The 23,585-nt window shown below is 46.8% G+C and overlaps 10 protein-coding genes and 1 non-coding gene across 11 annotated transcripts; 5 read left to right on the top strand and 6 right to left on the bottom strand.

Annotated features, from left to right (window-relative positions):
* Positions 1 to 787: 787 nt before the first annotated feature.
* Positions 788 to 2,540, top strand: F4813DRAFT_149087 (carbonic anhydrase). The gene is made up of 2 exons (XM_049238934.1): positions 788 to 1,633; positions 1,692 to 2,540. Exons 1-2 carry the CDS (start codon positions 1,192 to 1,194, stop codon positions 2,171 to 2,173), a joined length of 924 nt encoding a protein of 307 aa, XP_049097894.1. The 5' UTR covers positions 788 to 1,191; the 3' UTR covers positions 2,174 to 2,540.
* F4813DRAFT_149088 (ubiquitin-protein ligase molybdopterin-converting factor) lies at positions 2,541 to 4,671 on the top strand. The gene is made up of 3 exons (XM_049238935.1): positions 2,541 to 3,080; positions 3,191 to 4,061; positions 4,117 to 4,671. Exons 1-3 carry the CDS (start codon positions 2,907 to 2,909, stop codon positions 4,584 to 4,586), a joined length of 1,515 nt encoding a protein of 504 aa, XP_049097893.1. The 5' UTR covers positions 2,541 to 2,906; the 3' UTR covers positions 4,587 to 4,671.
* On the bottom strand, positions 4,672 to 6,167 carry F4813DRAFT_149167 (uncharacterized protein). Its single transcript, XM_049238936.1, has 3 exons — positions 5,901 to 6,167; positions 5,652 to 5,836; positions 4,672 to 5,554 (listed from the first exon to the last, which is right to left on the bottom strand). Exons 2-3 carry the CDS (start codon positions 5,751 to 5,753, stop codon positions 4,757 to 4,759), a joined length of 900 nt encoding a protein of 299 aa, XP_049097892.1. The 5' UTR covers positions 5,754 to 5,836; positions 5,901 to 6,167; the 3' UTR covers positions 4,672 to 4,756.
* Positions 6,168 to 6,400: 233 nt separating this feature from the next.
* F4813DRAFT_t102 lies at positions 6,401 to 6,472 on the top strand. Its single transcript has one exon. It is a non-coding gene; the product is annotated as a tRNA-Glu (tRNA).
* A 522-nt stretch (positions 6,473 to 6,994) lies between these two features.
* F4813DRAFT_365755 (NAD(P)-binding protein) lies at positions 6,995 to 8,521 on the bottom strand. Its single transcript, XM_049243958.1, has 2 exons — positions 8,369 to 8,521; positions 6,995 to 8,316 (listed from the first exon to the last, which is right to left on the bottom strand). Exon 2 carries the CDS (start codon positions 7,949 to 7,951, stop codon positions 7,175 to 7,177), a length of 777 nt encoding a protein of 258 aa, XP_049097891.1. The 5' UTR covers positions 7,952 to 8,316; positions 8,369 to 8,521; the 3' UTR covers positions 6,995 to 7,174.
* Positions 8,522 to 8,622: 101 nt separating this feature from the next.
* F4813DRAFT_365754 (PUA-like domain-containing protein) lies at positions 8,623 to 10,581 on the bottom strand. Its single transcript, XM_049243957.1, has 3 exons — positions 9,555 to 10,581; positions 9,107 to 9,414; positions 8,623 to 9,061 (listed from the first exon to the last, which is right to left on the bottom strand). Exons 1-3 carry the CDS (start codon positions 10,208 to 10,210, stop codon positions 8,937 to 8,939), a joined length of 1,089 nt encoding a protein of 362 aa, XP_049097890.1. The 5' UTR covers positions 10,211 to 10,581; the 3' UTR covers positions 8,623 to 8,936.
* Positions 10,582 to 10,840: 259 nt separating this feature from the next.
* On the bottom strand, positions 10,841 to 13,006 carry F4813DRAFT_365750 (homoserine acetyltransferase). The gene has a single exon (XM_049243956.1). It carries the CDS (start codon positions 12,781 to 12,783, stop codon positions 11,206 to 11,208), a length of 1,578 nt encoding a protein of 525 aa, XP_049097889.1. The 5' UTR covers positions 12,784 to 13,006; the 3' UTR covers positions 10,841 to 11,205.
* Positions 13,007 to 13,029: 23 nt separating this feature from the next.
* On the top strand, positions 13,030 to 14,898 carry F4813DRAFT_148889 (uncharacterized protein). Its single transcript, XM_049238930.1, has 3 exons — positions 13,030 to 13,869; positions 13,935 to 14,220; positions 14,284 to 14,898. The coding sequence occupies exons 1-3, from the start codon at positions 13,471 to 13,473 to the stop codon at positions 14,697 to 14,699; spliced, it is 1,101 nt and encodes a 366-aa protein (XP_049097888.1). The 5' UTR covers positions 13,030 to 13,470; the 3' UTR covers positions 14,700 to 14,898.
* F4813DRAFT_148883 (fatty acid transporter) lies at positions 14,493 to 17,358 on the bottom strand. The gene is made up of 2 exons (XM_049238929.1): positions 17,073 to 17,358; positions 14,493 to 17,010 (listed from the first exon to the last, which is right to left on the bottom strand). The coding sequence occupies exons 1-2, from the start codon at positions 17,077 to 17,079 to the stop codon at positions 15,098 to 15,100; spliced, it is 1,920 nt and encodes a 639-aa protein (XP_049097887.1). The 5' UTR covers positions 17,080 to 17,358; the 3' UTR covers positions 14,493 to 15,097.
* A 1,460-nt stretch (positions 17,359 to 18,818) lies between these two features.
* F4813DRAFT_397852 (uncharacterized protein) lies at positions 18,819 to 20,064 on the top strand (the record flags this gene model as incomplete). Its single annotated transcript, XM_049247982.1, has 2 exons — positions 18,819 to 19,518; positions 19,571 to 20,064. 2 exons carry the CDS (start codon positions 18,819 to 18,821, stop codon positions 20,062 to 20,064), a joined length of 1,194 nt encoding a protein of 397 aa, XP_049097886.1.
* A 562-nt stretch (positions 20,065 to 20,626) lies between these two features.
* Positions 20,627 to 22,328, bottom strand: F4813DRAFT_381764 (cytochrome protein; the record flags this gene model as incomplete). The annotated part of the gene is made up of 3 exons (XM_049245715.1): positions 20,627 to 21,898; positions 21,941 to 22,135; positions 22,191 to 22,328. The coding sequence occupies 3 exons, from the start codon at positions 22,326 to 22,328 to the stop codon at positions 20,627 to 20,629; spliced, it is 1,605 nt and encodes a 534-aa protein (XP_049097885.1).
* Positions 22,329 to 23,585: the final 1,257 nt, after the last annotated feature.

The raw sequence follows: 23,585 nt of genomic DNA, 5'->3' as shown, positions 1-23,585 counted from the left end.
TTATCCAAGAACAGGCAGTCAGCCGCTTATGGTCCTGAGTAGGTGCTAGAGTAATCATACATTAGAAAATTCAATCAAATGAGATTGTCTTTTGCTTTACTACGTATGTAGAGTAGTGAGAATAGTAATCGTTGACTGGCGATTGATTTGCCAGCAGATAATTCTCTTTGTCGTTTCCTCGCCGGCCCAATCTAATTGATTAGCTCTCGCGAGGGGAAATATAGAAAGGGAGACGTCGTTCTGTACGCTTTGTTGACTCCAACACACCACGTGGGTTCTGGGCATCAATGCTTTCGATATTCCTGGAAATCTCGCTTGCGGTGCAAACTAAAAGTTGGTACATACATAGCGGTGCGAATATGTAGGTGCTGCGTGATCCCTCTGGACTCATTACTATTGGTGGAGCTACGTAAGGGTCGACGTAGGTTACCAAAGTAGATGCTTATGGAGGCTTACAGGGTCTCAGAGAATCCGCTTACAATACATACCTGCCTCTAGTAAGCCATCGAAACGTCGGCCAAGAGAGACAGGCGCCAACCATTCTTTCCGGGTCTTTCTTTACAGGAGTTAGCCATCTAAAGAAGCCTCACTTGGCAACTCCTGCGTGTCTTTCCATGTAAGACATTGTCGTAAATTGAATCTTGGCCTGCTTGGCTATTTCATGTTATCGCCCATGAGGTACTGTGGCAGCTGGTCATTTCGGAGCTGGATTACGCTCAGGACTCATCTTATCTCGCTGGGGTCTTGACGATGTGTACTCTCCTCGGCTCGATGAACCCCGAACTCCATAGGGTACCTTAGGCAGCACCGTGAAGTCCGGATTCGAGTGATGGGATACTCGCTGTAGTTTCAGTATCCAAGCCTACTATCCTCGATGTTGTTGCAATGCTAATATCGACTACCCCTTTGAGGCCGAAGTTTCGGCCAAGGAAATAAGCAGAGTATTTTTATTCAGTGGTTGCCATCCTACTGAATATATATTGGGGCGATGTTCATCATCCTTCAAATGTGGCCGAGGTGGGAACCAGTCTTTCGGAATTTTTCGCTCTTCTTTTTCTTTTCGCTTCGCTTCTTTACGATATATCTTTGCTGCGCTCCGGGAGCCTTTTCGCATTTTAATATTTTCTCTCGTTAATTATTTCAGTCTTTCATTCTTACTCAAGATATTCGTTTCTCAGTTGTTTAGTCGATATGCCGTCAGTCATTTCTCGATTTTTCTTCCTAGCCGCGTCTGTGACGCCGGTATTAGGGTTTTGCGGTTCCCACACACATCTCGACCGAAGAGCAGAAGGAGAGGAGGTACCGATCTCGACATTTGGGTATACCGGCTCGGTGGGACCTCTTCTCTGGACTCAGCTGGACACTGCTGCCAATGAACTATGCTCGACGGGCAGCAACCAGTCCCCAATCAATATGGCCGATGGACAATTCACCCTCATTCCGGCATCCGACATCGAGTTAACCGTTCCCGACGTTACAGAAGGTGCAACCTTTGAGAACCTCGGGTCAACAGTGGAAGTTGTCATGAAAGATGTCGGAGGGACGTTCGTCCTCGAGGGAAAGAATTACACACTAGAGCAATTCCATTTCCATCACCCCAGCGAGCATCTTGACAATGGTGTCAGCCTGCCGAGTAAGTAGATAGTACCTAGGATTCGGGATTCATGTTACTTAGCTAACATATGTAATAGTGGAAATGCACATGGTATTCACCACGGAGGAGGAGGAAATTGCCGTGATCGGTATCTACGTCGACATTGTAGACTCCCCGACAGTTCTTCAACTTCATCTCCACCCTCGAAGATCCTCGTCGACTCTACTCGAAACCATCTTCTCTTCTATCGGAGAAATTGCCACACCCGGTACCTCGACGAAGACTCAGCCTCTGGTTATGTCGGAATTGGTCACGCAGCTGCTGGCGGGTAGCTTCCAACGGTATTCCGGCTCTCTCACGACCCCGCCCTGTTCCGAGGGTGTCGCCTGGTCTGTAGCGACCGAAAAGCTCCGGCTGTCTAAGACGACCTTCCAGGCAGTACGTGATGTTGTTGGATTCAACTCCCGCTACCCTCAGAACAACCTTGGCGAGGTGAACCTGCTTGCGACAGCCGCAACCGCTGCAGCTCCCTCTGCTCCCGGGAATTCTACTGTAGCCCGGAGACGATGGGTCAGGTAATGGGAAGGGTCTTGGGGGGATAGGTTTCATCTCATGGAATTTCGGATTGCATTGTAAAGATACTTGGCGATACCCTTGATTTTAAGAAGATTCGCTTGGATCTGTATTAAAATACACAATATATAGGCTTGTATAAAGGATTATATGGAAATGTAGTTGTAAAAGAGGACTGCAAAGATGAGTAATTTGAAGTTAACTAGACTTAAAAGTTGAAGGCGCTTGCTGTTATATTAAGCTCAAAATTGGAAACTTGACACTCTATATTTGTATGCGAGTCTGGCTTGGATACCTATTCTTGGTCTTCTTGGTCTTCTTGGCAGGCCATCAAGGTATAATTGAAGTTGCCAAGGTGAAGGTGCTTCCGTGATGTTCAAACTTTTTACTACATGTAGTTAACTAACCTACTAGTTAACCTAGTACAAAGTTTAAGATGTATAGGCGTGTATATGTGGGTTTTCTCTGACCCCGCCAACCCGCTAATGGGATAGGGATATTAAGTTTGTACCTGCGCCGAGATTTCGTCATTGTAATTTTTCTCAACGCCAAAAATTATTTTTCAACTTTGACGTCGATCGGATGCACCTAACCTAATGCAATATAGGCATCTTCTGATATATATCATTTGACTAAAATGGATGTAAAGATAGGTCAGGCACTGTAGCACTTGGAATTAATACCTGATTTAGCTTGGAGCAGCTCCTAAATAATCTAAAGAGAATCACACGAGAGCAAAATGGCATCATTCTTGGAGCGGACGACAGTCAATTCCAAGGTTCAGCTAGCCGCAACAGCCATTGCTTCTGGAGCTGTCGTCGCGGGGACAATCCTAGGATACCAACGTTTACAGAGAAAGGAGCGCATCAATCAGCTTAAAGAATCGATCCCTTCGTCGCTTGATGAGGGAAAGGTGAGAGTTGTTCTCTCGAATACCTAAACTACCTCCTACCCACCTTTGACATCTGTGGTCTACTTATGGCATTTACTTGTAGTAATTGTATACTGACTAGCGCAAGGTAGATTACCAGCTTTGGCGGCACCTCGACAACCGATAAAGAAGATCTCCGAAATCAGCTACTCGCGAAACGGGCACAAGCTGGCGACTACGACGACGAACTGATACTCGAACAGCTTGCACGTAACCGCGTCTTCCTCACACCGGAGGGTCTCGGCAAACTACGAAATGCTTTCGTTATAATAGTTGGCTGTGGAGGTGTGGGCTCTCACTGCACGGCAGCTCTAGCACGATCGGGTGTCTCCAAGATTCGCTTGATCGATTTCGACCAGGTAACGCTAAGCTCACTAAACCGTCACGCCGTTGCGACGCTGGCCGACGTAGGCACACCCAAGGTTCAATGTCTAAAGCGACGGCTTTTAGCTATAACTCCATGGGTACATTTTGATATACGGCAGGAAAAATTTTGGGACCAAGCAGCTGATAGACTGCTGGACTCGTGGGAGAACGGACAAAAGCCTGATTATGTTATAGATGCGATCGACAACATCGATACCAAAGTTGCCTTGCTAAAATACTGCCACGATCATAACTTGCCGGTAATATCATCCATGGGAGCAGGGTGTAAGAGCGATCCAACTCGGATTATCGTGGGTGATATCGGAACTAGTACCGACGACGGTCTGTCGAGATCTACTCGGCGACGCCTAAAACTGCTTGGAGTCACCAAGGGAATCCCAACCGTGTACTCGACAGAGAAGTCAGGCGAAGGAAAGGCTGAGTTGCTCCCACTTCCCGAGGACGAATTTCAGAAGGGTAAAGTAGGTGATCTAGGAGTGCTGCCAGATTTCAGAGTGCGGATACTGCCAGTTTTGGGCACCATGCCAGCCGTGTTTGGATACACAGCAGCAAACCATGTCATACTCTCTCTCACTGGTAAGTACCTCTTACCATATTATGTTTTTCTATATACGGACTAATATTTACCTAGGATATCCACTCGACTATGTTCCGGCAAAAGGTCGCGAGAAAATGTACGAGGGTCTCCTTGCTGCAGTCCAGGGAGGGGAAGAGAAACTCCTCCGCTACATGACCGGCGGTGACCCCAGCATCACCCTGGGCCTAAAAATACCCATCACAACAGGAGACATGGCGTTTCTAGTCGAAGAGATATTTAAGAGCCGAAGCGCCATAAGCGGACTCACAACTCGTCTAACTTTAGTGAGGTGGCGAAGACCAGCGGACTCCATACTGATAAGGATTGGGGAGGGCACCGACGAGCAGAAGTCATCGAACGTCAAACTTTCGGACCTCGTTTGCATGACCAAGGAAGAGAGCACAAGACACGACAAACAGGTTCTGCGAGGAACTGAGAGGCCTGAAGAGGTATACGATGCGGCCACGGTGGAGAAGGTGGAGGCATTACTCAGAGATACTGCCAAGTATGAGAAATACAGGTAATATTAATTTTTCTGCTACGCGGCCTCACGGCCTCCGTAGCAGTGGGTGTTTTCTCATTATTCTCTTAAGCCACTTCCAGGCCACCAACTATGAAATGCCGTGCTGCTCTACTTGGCCAGATCCAGAACTTCCCATAAACGCCTCCATACCTAGAACGCCTTAATCATGCCTTACAGTTTACCTTCCCTCCGTAGTCCTTCCCATAGCGCCACCGCAGCAAGGCATTTCGCGTCGCGCGCGCCCTCTCTCCACAGATCTCTCATTGGGACTAACTTAAGTGTGATCATCTCCCCGTGATCCCGGAGCCCTGTCAGTTTGCCGGTCCATTCTTGAAGGGTTTCACGCGGCACCCGCCGCTCATGCATAAATATCGGAATATGCTCATCGCATCCACCAGCTGAGGGATACATAGCTTGAGGCAGGTTCTCGTCGCCTTCACCCTCGCCTCCATTCTCATCTCTATTTGTATCTTCATTTGCTTTGCTTTCGATGGAACCGGTAGTAGCAACCAAGTCGCTCAGGCACCGTAGTTCCGAAGCGCGAATCTCAAGTCCAAGTTCTTCTTTGATCTCCTGCGCCGCGGTTCCCGCGAAGGTGCCCCCCTCGTCCACCATGCCCGCAGGCAACTCAACAAATGCGAGACTACCGGCCGGAATGCGGGCCTGAACCGTCAACACTACGTACCGCTCATCATCTTCGTGACCCGCTGGAACGTCGTCTGGTACTAGCATGACAAGCATGGCGACGCTCGCGCCGCGCAGGAATACGCTACCCGGCAAGGTCTCGCCGGCACTGTTCTTAATGTCGGCAATAAATTTCAAGAATCCGAGGCGCTGACGCGGAGCCCGGCCGAACAGGTCGAAGCTTTGGATTGTGATGCCGCGCAGGGCGTACGGGTCCTGGTGGAAGGGGTGCGCGGCATTGGTGTGCTGGAGCGAGAGGGAATGGGTTAGGGTGGCGAGCCAATTCTTTTGTTCACTCATTAGTATTTTAGTTCATAGGTAATTAGGCACGAAGTAGTTAATACAAATTATAAATAAGAGCAATAAGAAAAAGTTACCTTACATTAAAAGGTGAAAACCCAAGGAGTTTCTCTTCAGGGAGGCCCTCGGGGAGCTTGACTGGTATGTCTGGTATGTCGGGCTTGATGAGTGTTATCGTCGCCATTGTGCGTCTAATAAGTATCTCACTTGGGATTATTCGGCGATGAGTTGATTGATATGGGAATCTCGCTGCTGAAAGTTGAGATGCTTTACTAAATGTAATGCGCATTTCAATTTTAGTTGTTGTAAGATTTGATGGTGAAATATCTACCTATATATATTTTTCAAAGCTACCTACCGAGGCATATATGCGTGCCTAGCTGTCTGCCTTGTAATTGTATTGTACCTTGAATTCTAGGATGACGTCTATTCCGTTCAAGACATCAATACGCTTTCTTTTAACATTCGCATATAAGAAACTAAGGGGTAGCGCCACACAGAAGGAATCGGGATTTCAGCATATTTCGTTTATCAGCATAAGAGTTTCCTTTTAAGATGATGATTCTTGGTTTTAAGGAAGCTTTATTAATTCCTTCTCAAGTATTTCTATCTAATCTTGCGACAACAACTTTACCTTAAGTATACATAACTAGCTGAACTTACGCCTAGATGTTCTTTGTCTAGTGGCATGCGGCTGTGTGACTAGCAACCTTGTCAGGATGCTAGGGCTACTGCCGGCCTTTTGCCGAATTCACAACAAAAGCAATCCGCTATATAAATACAATTTGTTAAACCTTTGGCATGCAACATCGCATCGCATCGCAAGTCATATCCGGTATAGTGTAACGGCTAACATACCTCGTTTTCACCGAGGAGCTCGGGGTTCGATTCCCCGTACCGGAGTTTAATTTTTGGCTTGGTTTTATTATTGCACATGGATAATTGCTAACTTACCAAGCATTAATTTTTCTTGAAATCTTTTTCTTGTCGTGGGGGTCATTGATTCTTCCAATTAGGTACTTACCTCTACTTACCTCTGAAAGGGCTTCAGTTGTGCATAGGATAATTTCTTTTAGTTAATGCTACTTTTCGCAATGCTTTGCCTATCTGAATGCAATCCATTCTGAATGTGTGCACTGCTTACAGATGTTTGGCTGGGTAGACTGAAATGCACGAAGGAAAGTAGATCTGGTAGGTGGTTTTCTTTTATCATATTGTTCTTCCGTCATTTGAACATATGAAGAGGTGAATCTTGACTTATAGCCTTTTATACGAACAAACATAGCTAACTTAGCCTTACTACTCAAGACCTCTGGAAAGGCTGACGCCTATGGCCGAACGTAAATAGTCTCATCAAGATACCGCTCACTTCAGGAGCATGGTAGCTACCCTGCTGTCTCTAAATTTGTTGCCAAGTCAATAGGTATTAAGGAGGCTAAAAGGGGGTGGAATGGATGCTATAAGCCAGAGCCAATACCTCAGGTTAGGTTAGGTTAGGTTAGGTAGGCATTCAAGAAACAACTGGTGAATCGTAACGGGTAGCTTGCAGGAGTATACCCTACCCCTTTCCCTTAGACAAGCCCCAAAGCCTCATAGCACAGCACCCTAAACCAAATTACTACCACTCCTCGTCTTCACAATCTCCCCCGTCGCATTCCTATCCTTCATCAAATACAAATACGCCTCCGCCACATCCTCCACCGTCGCCGCCCTACCCGTCGGGACCTTCTCCGCGACAGCCCTAGCCTGTCCCTCCAACTGCTCCGCCGTCAGCCCCATCGCCCCCCATAGTCCCGTGATCACGAACCCCGGTTCAACGGCGTTGACACGAACGGGCTTGAGATCGACGGCCAAGTTGCGCGCGAGCCCCGTCAGACCTGCCGCTACGTACGCGATCATGCTCCACCCGGGGTTCGGCTGGTCGGCAATGCCTCCCGTGGAGATGGTCAGGCTGCACTCGTTACTCTTGGCGAGATGGCGCGCCGCCACTTTGCCCAACAGCAAGGGCAGTTCCATGCGGAAATGCGCTACCTGCCGGATCTTCTCCAGCGTGATGTCCTGCACGTCCGCGACCAGCAGCGCATCTCCTGCCGTGAGAACGACATGATCGATGGGTTGCGCTTTTTCAGCTTCGATGAACAGTGCTTCTAGGTCTTCTTCTACAGAGTCCTTAGATAGGTCGCAGGAGATCCCTGCTACTTGTGCGGTAGGGTATGCGGCCTTGATTTCGGCCAGGGATGTCGCGGCGGACTTGGGCGAGGAGCCAGACAGCGTGACGCGGGCTCCGGCTTCGATAGAGCCCTCGACTACCCCGCGGCCAATGCCATTACTGCCGCCGATGACAAGGATGTGCTTGCCAGCGAGCTTGTTGTATTTGGCCATTGTGGTATTGTTTCGTAGGTTTGTATATCTGGATAAAGGGGTTGTGATTCCGAGTTTGCTGCTGTCTCGACTCTGAGAAGTTTGACGTGAGCTATGGTCTTCATCTCGGTGGCGGCCTTCGCATTTATCTACTTTTAGCAGGTTATTACCCTACCCCCTTCTCCCCTCTTCCTACACAATATTGGATGTTGTAATTCACCGTCATGTCATGTGACAGGTTAATAGACCTAGGCAAAAGACATAGGGTTTGTCATAGCATCACATTTTGTAATCAGGAGCTTCCGTAAGCTGATTTAGGTACACATACGCGACCAATTTCGCCGCCCACCTTGAAAACTTTATGCTTCATAATCAAGCTATGCTTTCTAGTTATACGTGAGTGTCTAGTAGTTGTTTCCACATGGGGTTTCTTAATACCGTGTAGTTGTGGCGGCGGGTGGCATTATTTCCGCTGCTCTGCAGATGACACGAGTAAGAACATGAACGGATTGACGGGATTAGCGGCGATTGACCGGAGGACGGTAGTAGCTCTCGGGGATGGAATACGGAGTTACTGTTTTTGGATGGTGCTATCATGGACGCCCACGGATATAATTTTCATACAATTATGCTTGTCAGCTGAAGGGGAAATGTTATAATACCAAAGTTGCATATTGCATAAAGTCTATTGAGTCAGATTGGAAACTCTGGTGATCACTCAAACTCATGAATTCGGCCTAGTAGCACACAATCCTGACTTTAACACCAATTCCCTTTCCTCACACGCCACCAAAAATGCCATCGTATATCAGCAAGACTGGAAGCTATATCTTTGAATAGGAAATTAAGCCCCAAATGATAACGAGGGAGCGATACATATAACGACTTAGCAGCATCATCGTACAAGCGAGATCTTGTGTTCGAGCTTATTGCGAAAGTATATCCGGCAGTAGAAAACTCCTATCATGATAACTTCAGGTTGTACCAGTGGGCATCAGGTTTTTGTTTAATACCCTTGCTGGAATCTATTCAAGTCGCGTTTTTGCTGAGCTGTCGGTGACGTACGAAGGATATCTTCCAGGGGCGGTTGGCCGGGCTCTCTACATAGTCGAAACTGCTCATAGAGTCCACCTATCCGAAAGTTAGCTGCATCCTTATTGCACCATGGATTCTTACCTTTTTTGTTCTTACGCTCTCGCCAACCGACAACTTGGTAGAGCCCGTCGTATCGGATACCACACTCAGGGAGCCAGCGATTGCTGTTGGAGGAATGGGGCCCACCGGAACGTAAGACGCGTACGGGATGTCTTGTTTGTAGCGAAGCCTTTAGAGCCTTCGTCCCAGCGCTGGACGGTACTGACTGAAAAGGGTCTTCATTTTTGTGGCTGTTTGAGCCAGAGTAGTAGAGTATGTCACCTTGGTCGTCGTCGAGGTCGTCGTATACATTAGAAACCACGATAGAATAAGTACCTGCTTCAGTAGAGCTTTGATGATTATCAGTGATTGCCTCTTCGGATGGTCATCGAGAAAACCATGAGAACATTTAGCTAGCTAGATTAATCAAGAAATCTCGATTCCCAAGAGAAGGCAAGAATAGGGGTAACAAATTTGTAATGCCACTTACCCGGCAATACCTCCCATTCGCGCGCCGTGGGCACCACGATGAAGCGCAACAAGCTGGTTAGCAAACCAAGCTCCGACGGGAATGTTGTTATGCCCAAACACCTTGGCTGATCTCTTAGGTACACGTGGGTTCAGCTGGTAGGATACTCTACCTTTGGGGCCACGAGCGACCACAATCCCATGCATGATGCCGTGTTCCCCATAAATGGGGTGGCTTGGTGGTGGTAGCTGGCTTTGAATGATGGGAACTTCCTCTCCATCTTCAGGAATCACCTCCTCTTCGGCTGCGTCCTCCGAGGCTACTTCATCCGCACCCCAGTTCTCAGACTCCCATTTTTCATACAAATCCCCAGCACTATTCTTCATGTCTTCGGGGTAGAATAGGGCCGGGTTGTTTATAATTAGTTGGAGCATTTTGGGTGTAGTGGTCTTCTCCTTAATCTCAGGAGTCATCTCAATAGTATCTAGCCATTGTAGATAGGCTCTTCCCTTTTTAAGGAGGTCTTTACACTCTGAACCATCCTCAGATGTTACAACCCGTTTAAGATTTCGGCTCTTGACCCCAAGGGTAGCGATAGTAAATCTGTTATGGTAATTTATGTGTTGAAGCTGCGCGGCTCTGCTACTGCCGACAGCAAATACATCGACAGTGGTCATTTTGATTGCTTGAGGAGGAAGAGTGATCGATACTATAGAAAGAGAAGTGTGACTAAATTGAAATGGTGTGATATGATACGGTAGTAACTTGGATTTAGAATAAGTGCAAGACTTTGAGGGTATATTTGTAAGACGAAGCGCCTGGCAAGATTTCTTTCTGGAAGATATGATCCGCTAAACCTTTTTACTGTACTAATGATGGCGCTATAGACGCAGAAAGGGATCACCAGACTGAGCAAGTTACCTAGATACTTAAGAGGTCGTGTAATGTATGTTATTGGAAAGTCCGATGTTAGTGAAGCCGATATAGCAGTTTGCGTAGAACCTTAAGGCCTCGCCTCATTATTAGGGTTCGGGTTATAAATATTCTCTCATGTAATAAAGAAGAATGAGGTGAATATGGAATCGACATGTGGAATTTAGGAAGGAGACGTTTATGACTGGGGGGAGACTACATTATGTACGTAATGTAGGTAGAGATCAGACCACTTATACCTGTTCACAAGTTAATACACGGTAGGTACTTTTCACGATCATCTGTTAATGCGTCAATAATTTGTACAAGGCAAGAAACCTAGCCTACCTATGTATCAATATGATTACTCATAATTATATGTAGTACTGATGGAAGTTGGTTGTATTGCACCTTTTGGATCTTATTACTTATTGGTGAGATCTATTAACCCGCCGACTTGCTTCTTCCTGTACGTATTAAAAATGGGCTATTGTTTTCATCACAATCCTAAATACCTGGGGTTTAAGATTTGTGACAACACAAATATTACACATCTATTATTACACCAACCTACCTTACGTATATATGTAGATATATATAGATTTGGGCAGACACGGTGTAACGCACTGGCATTCTTGGCCATGTATGCTTTGTCTCCTTGAAAACCTCTGCGCTATCGTATGCAAACCCGGAACCCGAGCGTGACGTAAGTCCGCGCCAAGCACAAGGCGATCTATTAGTAGACGTCTCGCTTCTTGTTCTACCCTAAGAAGTTTTGAATATTACCCCCAACGTTTTTCAGATCCAGCAAGAATGTGTCGTGGCCAAACAGACTCTGTTCCTCGCTCAGTTCTACATGCGTTACGTTTCTATTGCCGGTGAGGCGGATAGCATTAGCAACTTCTCGTTGTTGCCAAGCGGGAAATAAGATGTCGCTTGCTACGCCCATCACCAGAGTCGGGATATCCCTCAGCGGCGATAAACCTTCAATTAGATCTTGAGGGGGACGGGAGTCGCCTGGTATAGGTGAGTTGGAATCATCCACGTATGTTCCAGGCTGCTCAGAATACGGCAAGTCGGGTAATGTGAGGCTACAATACCGGTCATTTGTTTTGGAGGATGACCCAGACTGAATGAGCCTCTCACGCTCGGCTCGTCGTTGGGTGGCTGCTTGTTGATTTTCAAGACCTAAGTCAAACAGATCCATGGCCTTGCTGACATATAGGAGGCTGTTTGGGTCATATGTCAGACAAAACTTCTCGCCCGCATGGTCTAAATATGTCTCAATTAAGAAGTCCGGACATAATGCAGGCGGCTTTGTCGGATCAGCTCTCCTACGACCAAACCGTTGCTCCCACTCGGGCCCGGACCGATATGTCACCGTGGCGATCTCTCTGGCTAACTTCATTCCGGCGTGCGGCGGGACTTTGCCATAATAAAACCCGCGATTCCAGTTAGGGTCCATCATGAGTACTTGGCGCTGCGTGTGGCGCATTGCAACACTGTAGGGATGGCTTCGTGCGCAGCCGCTGATGGATACTATACGGCTCACCCTTGAAGGAAACAATACACCGGCTGCCAGCGACTGCATTCCTCCCATACTAGATCCGACACTTGCGTATAGTTTCTCGACGCCTAGATGATCTAAAAGCCGGAACTGTGCCCTCACCATATCCTCCATCGTAAGTATTGGAAACCGAGTGGCATATCTCCGACCGTCAGCAGGATCAATGCTGCTTGGCCCAGTGGATCCGAAACAGCCTCCAATGACATTTGTACATATCACGAAATACTTATCCGTGTCGAGGCAGGCCCCTGGACCGATAAACTTCTCCCACCATCCAGGTTGAAGGTTGCTTTCGGTCGAGTGGGCATGCGACGAAGCGGATAGACCCGTATGTAGTAATATCACATTGGACTTGTCTGAGTTTAGTTTTCCCCATGTTTCGTAGGCGATATCGAACTTCGGTAGTGTCCCTCCCCAGTCTAACGAGAGAGGATCTTCGCAATGGAATACCTCGGTGGCTCCGGTAGTATATGCGGGTTCTGGCCCCGTCGAGAGAGATTTCGCCTCTAACGTCGCCGATCGTGTCTCTATCGCATCGAGGCAAGGAAATGCCATAGCAGGGTTGGAGGCTTCTCCTTGGCTTGTGCTAGCACGCCTAGGAGGCTGAGAATGCAGCAGTCGCGTGCCATACTGTAGAGAGGGAGTTCTGAGTGATGCTAATGGCGAAGGCCGAGTTCGGAGTAAGAAGGTGGGAGGTCGCGCGTTGATGATGGGCTGTAGAATGGTAGAGGCGCGTCGCAGGTCTGCCGCGCTATGACCTCGGATTCTCATGATGACTTATTGAATAGCAGGGAGGTATAGAAGCCCAGAATGGACAAGCTGCTTCGATATCGGTTTAAGATCCATGATCCAAGTTTGAAGAAATTAGAGCTTAGCTTGCGTAAATTGAATAGTGCTATCTCACGTGTTTTTTTTTCTTCTTTAAACTAGTTGGACTTCTAGAACATGGAATCACCCCGCTTCCCCCGAATTTTAAGCTATAAGCGCTAGTATACATAATCGATAAGAGAAATACATGCCTTCAAAAACTTATGATGTCACGAAATGGCATACGTAATGCCTACGCCTCTTGGTAGCATTTATCGTGAGATTGATTTGCCTGACATAAGAAGTTTGTGTTACCAAGAGGTATGAGAACCGAATGGAAGAAACCTGGTTGGATGTAGGATGTACCTATCATGCATGTAGGCAATGCATTACGCCGTACATGTAATAATCAAATATTAAAATGACCTGTACAACAATTATCCTATTTCTTAGGTACCTAGTGACATAAATATGTTAGTTCGCCGAGAAACTTGACGTAGGTATTTAGATGCTCAATTACCTATTAACCACGAAAGGTTCCAGTTTTTTATAGCTGTACTTCTGCCATCTCCACTTATTCCAGGCTGCGGTAGGGCAGGTACTGAACCGCTTTATTAACTTTATTAACCCCTCCTTCTTTCTTTGATCAACATGTTTGACCTTGTTGACGTTATCTTATTTCTCTTAATTTCAATAGTCTTTAGCTCTCAACTCCTCAGTATTCGTAATAGAACTATGGATACTCCAAACCCGCCCATCATGTTTAACCCTAGGGGAAGGAGACGGCCTCTGATACCAAACTTGAATCGACACCAGCCTCCACGTGAAAAGCCGCGAATCTTCACAAGCACCTATGAGGTCACGCCAGAAGATATAACCGAGGTGAAAGATATTTTGGTAAAGGCTAGGAATCTACCTCTCGAACTTGTCGATATGATCTTAGACAATGCCGAGTATTGGGTTTGTTGTTCCACCATCATCGATCATGACGATTCCGAGTCGGGTCGGATCTCCATCCATGGTGCACGTGAAGGAGAAACCCAATTTCTGGTCAGTAAGGCTTCATAAGAATTTTAACTTTATCTTGTTCTCAGCTGATGTGTGTGTGACTATAGCTTCGCACCAAGCCGCTTGGGCTTACTAAATGGTTACCTTCTAGCCAAGATCTGTGGAGAGTAGAAGCTACTCCTAAGCAGCTCGAGGAGGAATACCCTCAGTCTGATCTGCAAAAACTTGCAGAGGGTCCTCTGCCCACATTAGAGCATCCATTTCGAAAAGTTGTTTTCGATATTGAGAGTTGCGACCAGGGTTGGAGTAGCCATCACGACGATCATGGCACTTATCGCAGCTCCTTTACGTGGTTTGAGGCGGGGTTAGAGCGCTTCGATAAGAACAACGAATGTGAGAGAAATTCTAAGCCACATTGGAGACGTAACCTGCGTTGCTTACTTAACCATACAATAGGCCTGCCGGATTGTCCAGATCGGAAAAACAACGATGACTCAAATGGTTTAGATATCCCAACATGCGCGATACGCCCGATTTGGCCCTCAGTGGTACATGACCAAGGCGGCACTGGTGGTCCACGGTATTATCATGATTTGCTTGGTGATAAGAACCGCGAGATTCAGCGCAACAAACACGCCGTAGGTGAATTACAACACCACCACGTCGAGTGGGCCTGGGATGACAACATTGATCCGGAATCCTTGGAGACGGAACGCCTAAATGAAATTGGTCGGGGATCAGGCACGGGTAACGGTGAGTTCGTTAGGAACTTGAAATTTGGGGATATGATCACTGTTTGGGGTCATGCAAGATTTCCGGGATGGACGAACAGCGTCAAAAAAGTCGGGGTCAAGGTTTATTGGACGCTATAATTTACCTTTCGACCCTGGGGTAGAGCTGTAGTGGTGTTCATGCTCCCTGCCACTAGGATATCCACACAATCCTTTTATACCTTATACCTTATACCTAAGTCACCAATAAAATAAACGAAGTGTTTGTCTTGCCACCGAACGTTCTATTCTATGAAGGGCTTCGTCTAACCGAAAAGCCTGGCTACATACATTATGCCTAAGGTACCTAACCTAACGTAACCGGGCCCCAGTATCTGATTCCTCAAGGAGGACGATAGAATGTATTATGCTAGAAAATTGTTCGCCTTCAACACCATTAATACGTCATGATACTGCCCTTACGCCTAGGAAGGGCAGGCTTACTTATCTTACTACAAAAATCTCGATTATAGTGCAATATAGATACAATAGTTATACGATCAAAGTTGGACTTTACCACCCTTAAGCTCCTCAAAGTCTTTGCCCCTGAATGGAACATATGTCTTCTCGCCAGGAGACAGCCAATAAATCGCATCGGCTTCTTCCCCATTTTCCTTCGCCGCCTTCTCAATGGCCTCCGGATCGATCCCCTCGGACCTCAGACGTCCCTTCTGGACCTTCATTGTTCCCGTGTACTCGAGCTGCTTGACGATTCTTAGAAATACCGGCACCGCGTACCGCGGGAGATTCGCATGACAATGTTCCGCCAGCCCCTTTAGATCTAAACCCTTTCCACTGGCTATATCCTCAGCCTTGATAGACGTCCCCTCCGCTGCAACGATAGCCGCGCATCCAGCTCGCCCGTCTGCGTTGGGAACTAGGACGCCGTACACGCTCGCCTCGGCAACTTGTGGGAATGCGCCTACGACGTCGCCGACTTCGGTTGTTGACACGTTCTCCGAGCGCCAGCGGAACGTGTCGCCAAGGCGGTCCGCAAAAAATAACCGGCCCTCCGCGTCTATGCGCATCGCGTCGCCCGTTCGGAACCACAGGTCCCCCTTGCTGAACACGTCTGCGACTAACCGCTTCTGACCGGCTTCCGGGTTGCCGTGGTACACTGGCGTTGCAGTCCTCGCGGGATCGATGCGGTGGATGGTCTCTCCCGGCTCATCGGTCTTGCATCGAATCGCGAAGCCTTTTGCGTCTCGCACAATATCCTGCGTGTCCGGATCGATGTGCACGCGCGCTTCGCTGCCGCCGTTGATCAAATGCCATAGCGGACCTCTTATAGCTATCGCGCCCCGCGAGTACTCGTTCCGGCTCGAGTTGCTAATCAATCCGACTCCATCCGTCGAGGCGTAAAACTCATAGATGACTTCAATGCCGAAGCGCTCCCGGAACGTCTCCCATATATCCGGCCGCAGACCGTTACCGTATGCTAGACGGACGTTGTTGTCGGTGTCGAGAGGGCTTGGCGGCGCGTTTAGCAGATACCTACACAATTCGCCTACGTATTGGATAACCGAGGCTTTCGATGAGCGGACCTCGGGCCAGAACTTGTTGTGAGAGAACTTGCGCGATAGGACTAGCGTGCTTCCTGTATGGATACATGAGGCGCAGGCGAGGCCCTGAGCGGAAGCGTGGTAAAGCGGAAGGCAGGTGTATAATCTAACGCCGGGCTTGATGCCTAGGCTGCCTCCAGCTTGCTTTAGGAGCACATAGCGTCCCCGATTTACGACTGTGCCTTTGGGTTTGCCCGTGGTACCGGATGTGTAGATAAGAGATGCTATATCGGTGGGCTTTATATTTTCGCGGCGCGAGGCGGGAAGCGGCTCGGTGTCTGTGAGAGCGCTTATAGATGAAGGGCTGTAGTAAACTGTCTGGATGTCGGCTGAGGTAAGTTCTTCTTCAACAGGGGAGATATGATGACGGATGTCTGAGTCCGCAAGCATGTACCGAGCACCACTAAGCTTGACGCAATGAATCAGCGACTCGGCTGTCAAGTTGTAATTTATGAAAGCCACCGAGGCACCAATTCCCTCCAGAGCGAACCAGAGTAGAAGATACTCGGGACTGTTACCGCCATTTAGCGCGACCATCTCGCCCTTCTTAATCCCCAGATCCTTGAGCAACCAATTGCCAACAGGTTGTAGGGCCTGGTAGAATTCACGAAAGGTCCACTCACGACCCTCGAATATGAGGAAGGTAAGATCACCCATGGGGGTATTGGCGCGATCCTCAAAGGTATGGTAGAGGAGCAGCTTTCCTTTCCGAGCTTCCTGAGCGATGTGCCTTAACAGGAAAGCAGCGCGCAGCTTATTGCTTCCCTGAGCTAAATCGTTCATTATATGAAAGCGAGCGTCCATGTAGGCCGCGAGGGCAACGCTACCCGCAGCGGCCGCGGCTATAGGAACTAGAATTGATCAGTATTGATTATAGCTATGAATGATTGAGATAGTTTAAGTCTATACTTACATGCCATTTTCAGATATTAGAACTAGATGATAATGTTTTTAGAGAGTTACTGGGTAAACATGGAGTTTGAGACCAAGATATTATCAAAACGTCGATCACAGTGCCAAGATTAACTTCTGGCTGGTATTTTGTCCAACAGCTCTCTTCATGTTCATTTCTAATTCGACTGTAAGATAGCACAGTGATACTGCAGATGACTGCGTGGCTTAAGAAGAAAGGAAAAGAGATGAATGTCTCAGATCGACTGGCCGAGGTAACTCGATCGTGTTCGTGACGTGAAGTGGGTAGGTCTCTAATACAGTAACACGTCGGGTTTCGGGGACATGATAAGGGGTAGATCCCGGAGCATGGGTCGGGACGGCATTCCGCATTTTTCACGTCCGCTAGAGTCGTACTCCTTACCAATCCTTACACTTCTCTCGGTGTCACCATTTGGAAACTATATACAGCTCAAGTATCGCCAGAAATTTTTTTGCATTAGGTACTTAACTAATGAAGTTGGTTGACGTGTTACACGCGTGGTCATCCTCACCCAAGCTGCTTTTTGCCTTAGTGCCTAATTTGACTTATACCTAGCCTGGGTTAGTGAAGCAAGCTGGTCCATTGTTTAATAGTACTCTAGGAAAACTACCTAGCAAGTGGATGATATAATTTAAACCCTGCAAAATAAATAAAGCGCTTTTTCGGCAGCGTAGCTAGACTTATCTGAGTCAAGATTGTTCTTACATAATATGTAATGAGGAGCTTGATAATAGAATGAGATCTTTAACCTAACCTAGACACTTTGGGCACTTGAAGTAAAATAGACTACTGGTGTTAGACTATTAGTGTTGTATATTTCTGTTTAGGAATAGCTTTCATTGAAAGTTGACTGAGAAGTATACCTACCATCTGGATAGCTCGTCAAATAGACAATGTCGTCTTCTTGCTCGATAACAAGCAGCATTAGATATCACTACGAGCAGGCACAGAGGAAAACCAACTATATTAGAAAATAATAATAAGATGTAGGACCTAAACCGAGACTATTGGTATATATATCTTTTAGAGAGTATGCAACTCCTTAGGTTAGGCAACTTAGTCTCCTAAAAAGGGTATATGTTATATTCTAGTCAACTAGGTATTATTAACTACCTACCTACGGCATCTATTAAACTATCCAGATAAGAAATAAGACGGGTTAATATAAACTTCTCACGGCAATGCTATAAGTAAAAGCTGGTAAGTAGGTTTAATTATATATAAAGTAGGAAACCGCTGGCTGTCTGAGGTCTACGTGTATTTAAGTCCCTAAGTTACAATCAAGTAATATCTAGGCCAGTAACAATATTTATTTTATTAAACAAGTACCTACCTACCTAAGTAGCATACCCAAGATAATAATTATAATGAGTTGGACAATCTGCAAAGTGTAGCATTGCTAAGGTGACTCAGATGGCTTAGATACCTTAGGTTAGGTAGGTACGTTAATATCTGAATAAACATATTTGAATAAAAGGCGCTACAAAGACAGCATGCTCCTTCCGCATTGCTTCCTACCTGGCATTTTGAAGTTCTTGACGTGTTGACGCGTCGACGCGTTGACCGCCTTCAATAACTTTTTATCGCCGCCTACATTCGGCAGTATTGCTCTGGAATTTCTTCACACTCTGAAATTCATCATTAAGGCATTTATTTTCTCCTTTGTGTCTTTTGCACTTCCTTAGCCAATTCTGTCCATTTACATCGTTATATTCTGAACAGAAAATGGCTTCCCAAGACAAATTCACATCCCGAAGCCCCCTCCTACGCCTACCCTGTGAGCTGAAGAGATATGTCATGGCAAACCTCAATATCACCTCCCTTTACGCACTTATCACTACTTGTAAAGAATTCTACGATATCAACAAGAGCTCCAAAGGCTTCATTCTTCGAGCAATCACTACAAATGCTCTAGGTGACGCCCTCCCATGGGCTATGGCCTTACACGCAGCAAGACGTGCCGACTGGGGAACAACATTGCCCCGACATTCTCGTGGTGAGCTTTTGGATCAGATACACAAGTTTGGCCGCAGATATCTCAATCGGAATAACAAGACATTGATTTACCCGGAAGACTTCTCTTTCTCCTTGGCTTCGGAGTTAATTTCTTTCCACTCCATCGTGGAGAAATTCTCTCTGAAGTTCATGGAGGAAACAACGTCGGACATGTACTTCCATTACTTTCGGGGCCACCCAATTCCAAAACCTACAAACACAGAAACTGGCAGAGTACAGCTTACTTTCTATTGTATGGAGATATCTCGGGAACTTCTCCCTTTCTACGTTACCCAACCAGACGAGCTTGAGGATAACGAACGACCATGGCAGATGCTCTGGCACTATTTCGCACCATGGGAGAATCGAATCGCCGAAGCGATTTCCTGTCTTTTCCTAGACAAACTTATTGATAATGCTGTCAGCCGAGGTAAGTCCAAGCTGGCTACATTATACTCCTATAATACTAAGGAAATATATAGGACTTATTATGATGGGAGGCTCAGCTTACTACGAGTGGTATACCGTTCTGGGATTACGTGGCTTTGATAAATTAGCCGACGACGAGTTTGTATCTCGCAATGCCGCCAATATCGAAGCTGGCCAGAAGTTCTTCCGTTGCGTTTGTTATTTCGCACTTGGTGAATCTGGTTTCACATGGTTGCGACCTGTTGGAGGAAACCTCATGGTTCGATCATTCAACATGGACCACCTCTTAGCGAGATTTCCCCAGGAAGAAAACGGATCATGTGATAACTGGTACTTCACGATCATCTCAGAGCAGCATAACCCTCAATATGCTGGTTTTCAGCCTCTTCCTGATGAAACTGTTTGGTGGGACCGTGCTCGAATCAATGCCGTATTTCCAGGTATTCTTCCCAGTATAGCAGAGATTCAAGATATGGCAGAAGGCAATGTGTACATTCAGGATTTCTTCGAGCCGGAGGTCGACTATTGCAAAGAGATTGGCTATTAGGGAACGGACTGGATAGCAGACTTCGCATTTCGTACTTAATATGTACTTAGTACGGCTGTCAAGTAGTCGAGTTCCTCCTCGTTGAAGTTTGGAAGGTTTCAAGGGTCGTCGTTAACATACTGGAACGGGGCCAACCCAATAGTTAGTAAGGCAACGGTGATCTGGACATGAGGTGGTCGGTTTATGGTATGCTGTGAATGAATCAGGGTCCTCTAATTCATTACCTGGGGTGTCGTAGTTGTAGTAGGTAGTGGGTTTATCGGACATATATGCTTTTGAGGGCATGGAGACGCATAATATATGAGCTTCATGTATTCTATGAATGCATAATACAGCCAGAAATATCAAAAGCTTCGAGAAGAAATTTATATGTTGACTATTAAGTGGCAACTAACCAAGAGGTATTCGCATTATCAAGTACTTTCCACGACCCCTATTCTCACATGAGGCGATCTTGAATACAAGCGGTACGTCAGCGTTTAACTGATCAGTACATAAATATCTAGCTTTTCCAAGAATAACAATATCAATAGATAAAACACTACCCTTTTATCCAAAGCCATTACTTCCTCAAGCTGACCCGACACGGATAACCATCGGCAGGATGCGCCCCTCCGGATTGCGTCTGGTAAGCGCGTTCGCCGTTAACACTCTTAACCTTGCTCGTAGGGTGCAAGCGATCCCGTTCATCATACGCATGCCTAATGTCAAACTCACGCATGGTAAGCGCCAGTGTGATTTTCACATCGAGCATAGCTAAAGTTTGACCCAAGCAATTTCGCGGCCCATGCTCAAAGGGGCGCCAACCCCCCTTAACGGGGTACAGTGGGTCGCCCGGCTCCACGAGCCAGCGCTCGGGTATGAATTTCATTGCTGAAGGCCAGTATTTCGGGTTGCGTTGTACGGCTGAATGTAGAATCCACATATTTGTTCCCTCGGTCGGATATCTGTTGCCCTTGTCGTCCTGGAGATATACGCCGGGTTGGCCGCCACGCATCGCGGACGCAGGAGGGAAGAGACGTAGGGATTCTTTAATAACTGCCGTGGTGTAGGGGAGTTGGTTGAGTAGATGGGGCTGTTCGTGCATTGTGTTGGCCGTTTTAGTAATGACAGTACCGAATACGGCATCATGCTCGGCGCGAAGCTTGGCCATGGCTTCGGGGTGAGATTGTAGGAGGTAGAAGCAATAGCAGATTGTAGACGATGTAGAATCATGGCCAGCAAAGAGGAACAGGCGTATTTGCACTGTGGCCCAGTCCCTGAAAGCTGGGTCAAGTTTCTTGGGGCGCGGCTTGTCCTTTTGCTGGGCCATGTAACCTGCTAAGGCAAGATGGATGATAGAGCGCGACGAAGCGGCTGTCTCATCCTCGGTCCATTCGGCATACCGCTTGTCAAGTTCCTGGGATATGTAGTTGTTCATCTGGTAGCTATTGTACCATTGCACAAAGGGGCGAGCTGGGTTCCATCTAATTAGAAGATTCCACTCGTTGTCAAGGACATGCCAACGAATTTGCCGGCGCAATGCCGATGCTAGGGGATTGAACTGCTGTTGAGAATGGAGTCGCGAGTCTAAGGTTACGGCACCGATAACATCCATCATGTACCAGCAAGTCACATCGTCTAGAGAGAACATTTCACCTATTCGAGCATGTTCTCTCAAAATATCGACGTAGACTTCAGCCTCATCTACAACATGAGACGTCTGCTGTAAAATGTAGCTGGCACTAAAGCCTGAGTTGAAGAGTGAACGAGAACGCTTCCATTCGGGCCCATTCATGGTGAACAAGTTTGCGCCGCCAGCTAACGGATTCAAAAAGGCATGCAGAATAGGCGACTTAGGCAAGTCGTATTCCTGGCAAGCTTACATAGCAAGCACGGGTGAGCAAATAACCATCATAGGGTCAGCGAACGGCCACATGTCTAGATAGATAATGGAATCGGCATCCTTTTTCTCATTCGCACGGCACAGAGCCTCAAAGGCATCAGGCTGCTGTGTATCTTCAGGTAGCGTTTTCATAACTGGTGGAACGGCAAGGAGATGTCCTAGGATGGAATTCCATGGTGGCATCGGCTACGCGGCAATCTCATTAGAACTAGCAAAAGCGAGAAGAATCAGACAATCATACCATTCCTTGCTGGCGGAGACGGTAGAACGTAAGCCGGGCTTGATAGCCTTTGAATAGTAGATAGACAAGCGCACTGGCACAGGCAACCAGCCCAGTCGTGGTTACATGTCCCGCACCGAATAGCTCGTCGCCGATCATAGTAAAGCCGAGGTTATAAGTAGCGGTAAAAGGAAAGAGTAACAAAACCTAATTTAATAACTTACGAAGTGAAATAATCTCTTAGTGATGTCGCGGGTAGGATTACCTACATGCAAGGGATGCCCATATCGCTAGGATGTAATTCTATCAAAGAACCAACGGCGCCATTACCTACCTATTTAATTAGAAAGCACGAATCTTCGATATATTACGACCAACTAAAGGTTGAAAGCGAACCATCTTGTAGTCGCTCTATGAAATGCTCCGAGTTATGTAATTTATTGCTGATGCGAGTATTGATGTGCGTTCTATATGTAAAGTTGTCTTTGACAATCAAGATGCGGAATTATCATTACTATCCGATTCCTTTTCATTTTCAACTTGTGACAGTAGTAGTAGGTAGTGATAAGCCGTTCTAGAGCCCTATTGGGGCTGTGTATATTGACTGGGCAGTAACTACTCAGGTAGTGAAGGGGAGTTCACTAAGCACTTGTTTTGCTACCTTGGGTAGATTGAGGGTTTAGATTAGTCGGTCTCGACGGAACATAATCAAGGGGTTGCCTCTTTAGCAAGGAGGTCGCCCACATAACGGCGTTCTTCTCTAATATAATCATCTTGATGCTAAATGAGTGGTCAAGAGACTGCTGTTGGGTTTATTGGGAGGTATTTTAGTAAGTAAGAATATGAGGTATATAATCTAGCCAGGTAATATAGGCACCCCTTTTCTTGTAATTTAATTATTCAAGACATCTCGTATTTATAGGTAGGCCGACAGTCCTGTGCCGACATTTAAGGCGCTTTCATTCTTGCGCGGAAGGGAGAAGGTGATCTGAGGGCTAGATATAACGAGTTTCTTTACCGTTGGAATACTGGAGTGGAAGTCTAGACAATCGAAGAAACTCTGGACTCCGGGTAAAGTTAAAATCCTCGAACAGCCTAGGAACTATAGTATAGTTGATTTTGGGTTTCATGGTAGATCAGATTCAACTGCTATACGAAAGAGTTGTCTCATTGTGGGAATGACAAGCAAGATAAGTTTACTATTACCGATTTCAATAAGGTTGAAAGGTTAACGGTATGCATTGCTTATATCTCTGTCTGGCCAATTGTATAATTACGTGTTAATTTACTAACCTAGAGATAGGTTTCTTAACCAATGGAAATATAGGTTCGAATGTAAAGCAAGGCCGATATCGGCTAGTTTGCCTAAGATCTAAAAACCTGTACTTCTCTAAAACGGCAAGACGGGAGCTCGGA

The sequence above is a fragment of the Daldinia decipiens genome (genome assembly GCF_022478715.1).
Source record: "Daldinia decipiens strain CBS 113046 unplaced genomic scaffold F4813scaffold_26, whole genome shotgun sequence".
Taxonomy (NCBI): domain Eukaryota; kingdom Fungi; phylum Ascomycota; class Sordariomycetes; order Xylariales; family Hypoxylaceae; genus Daldinia; species Daldinia decipiens.
This window is presented reverse-complemented; position numbering and strand designations above follow the sequence as displayed.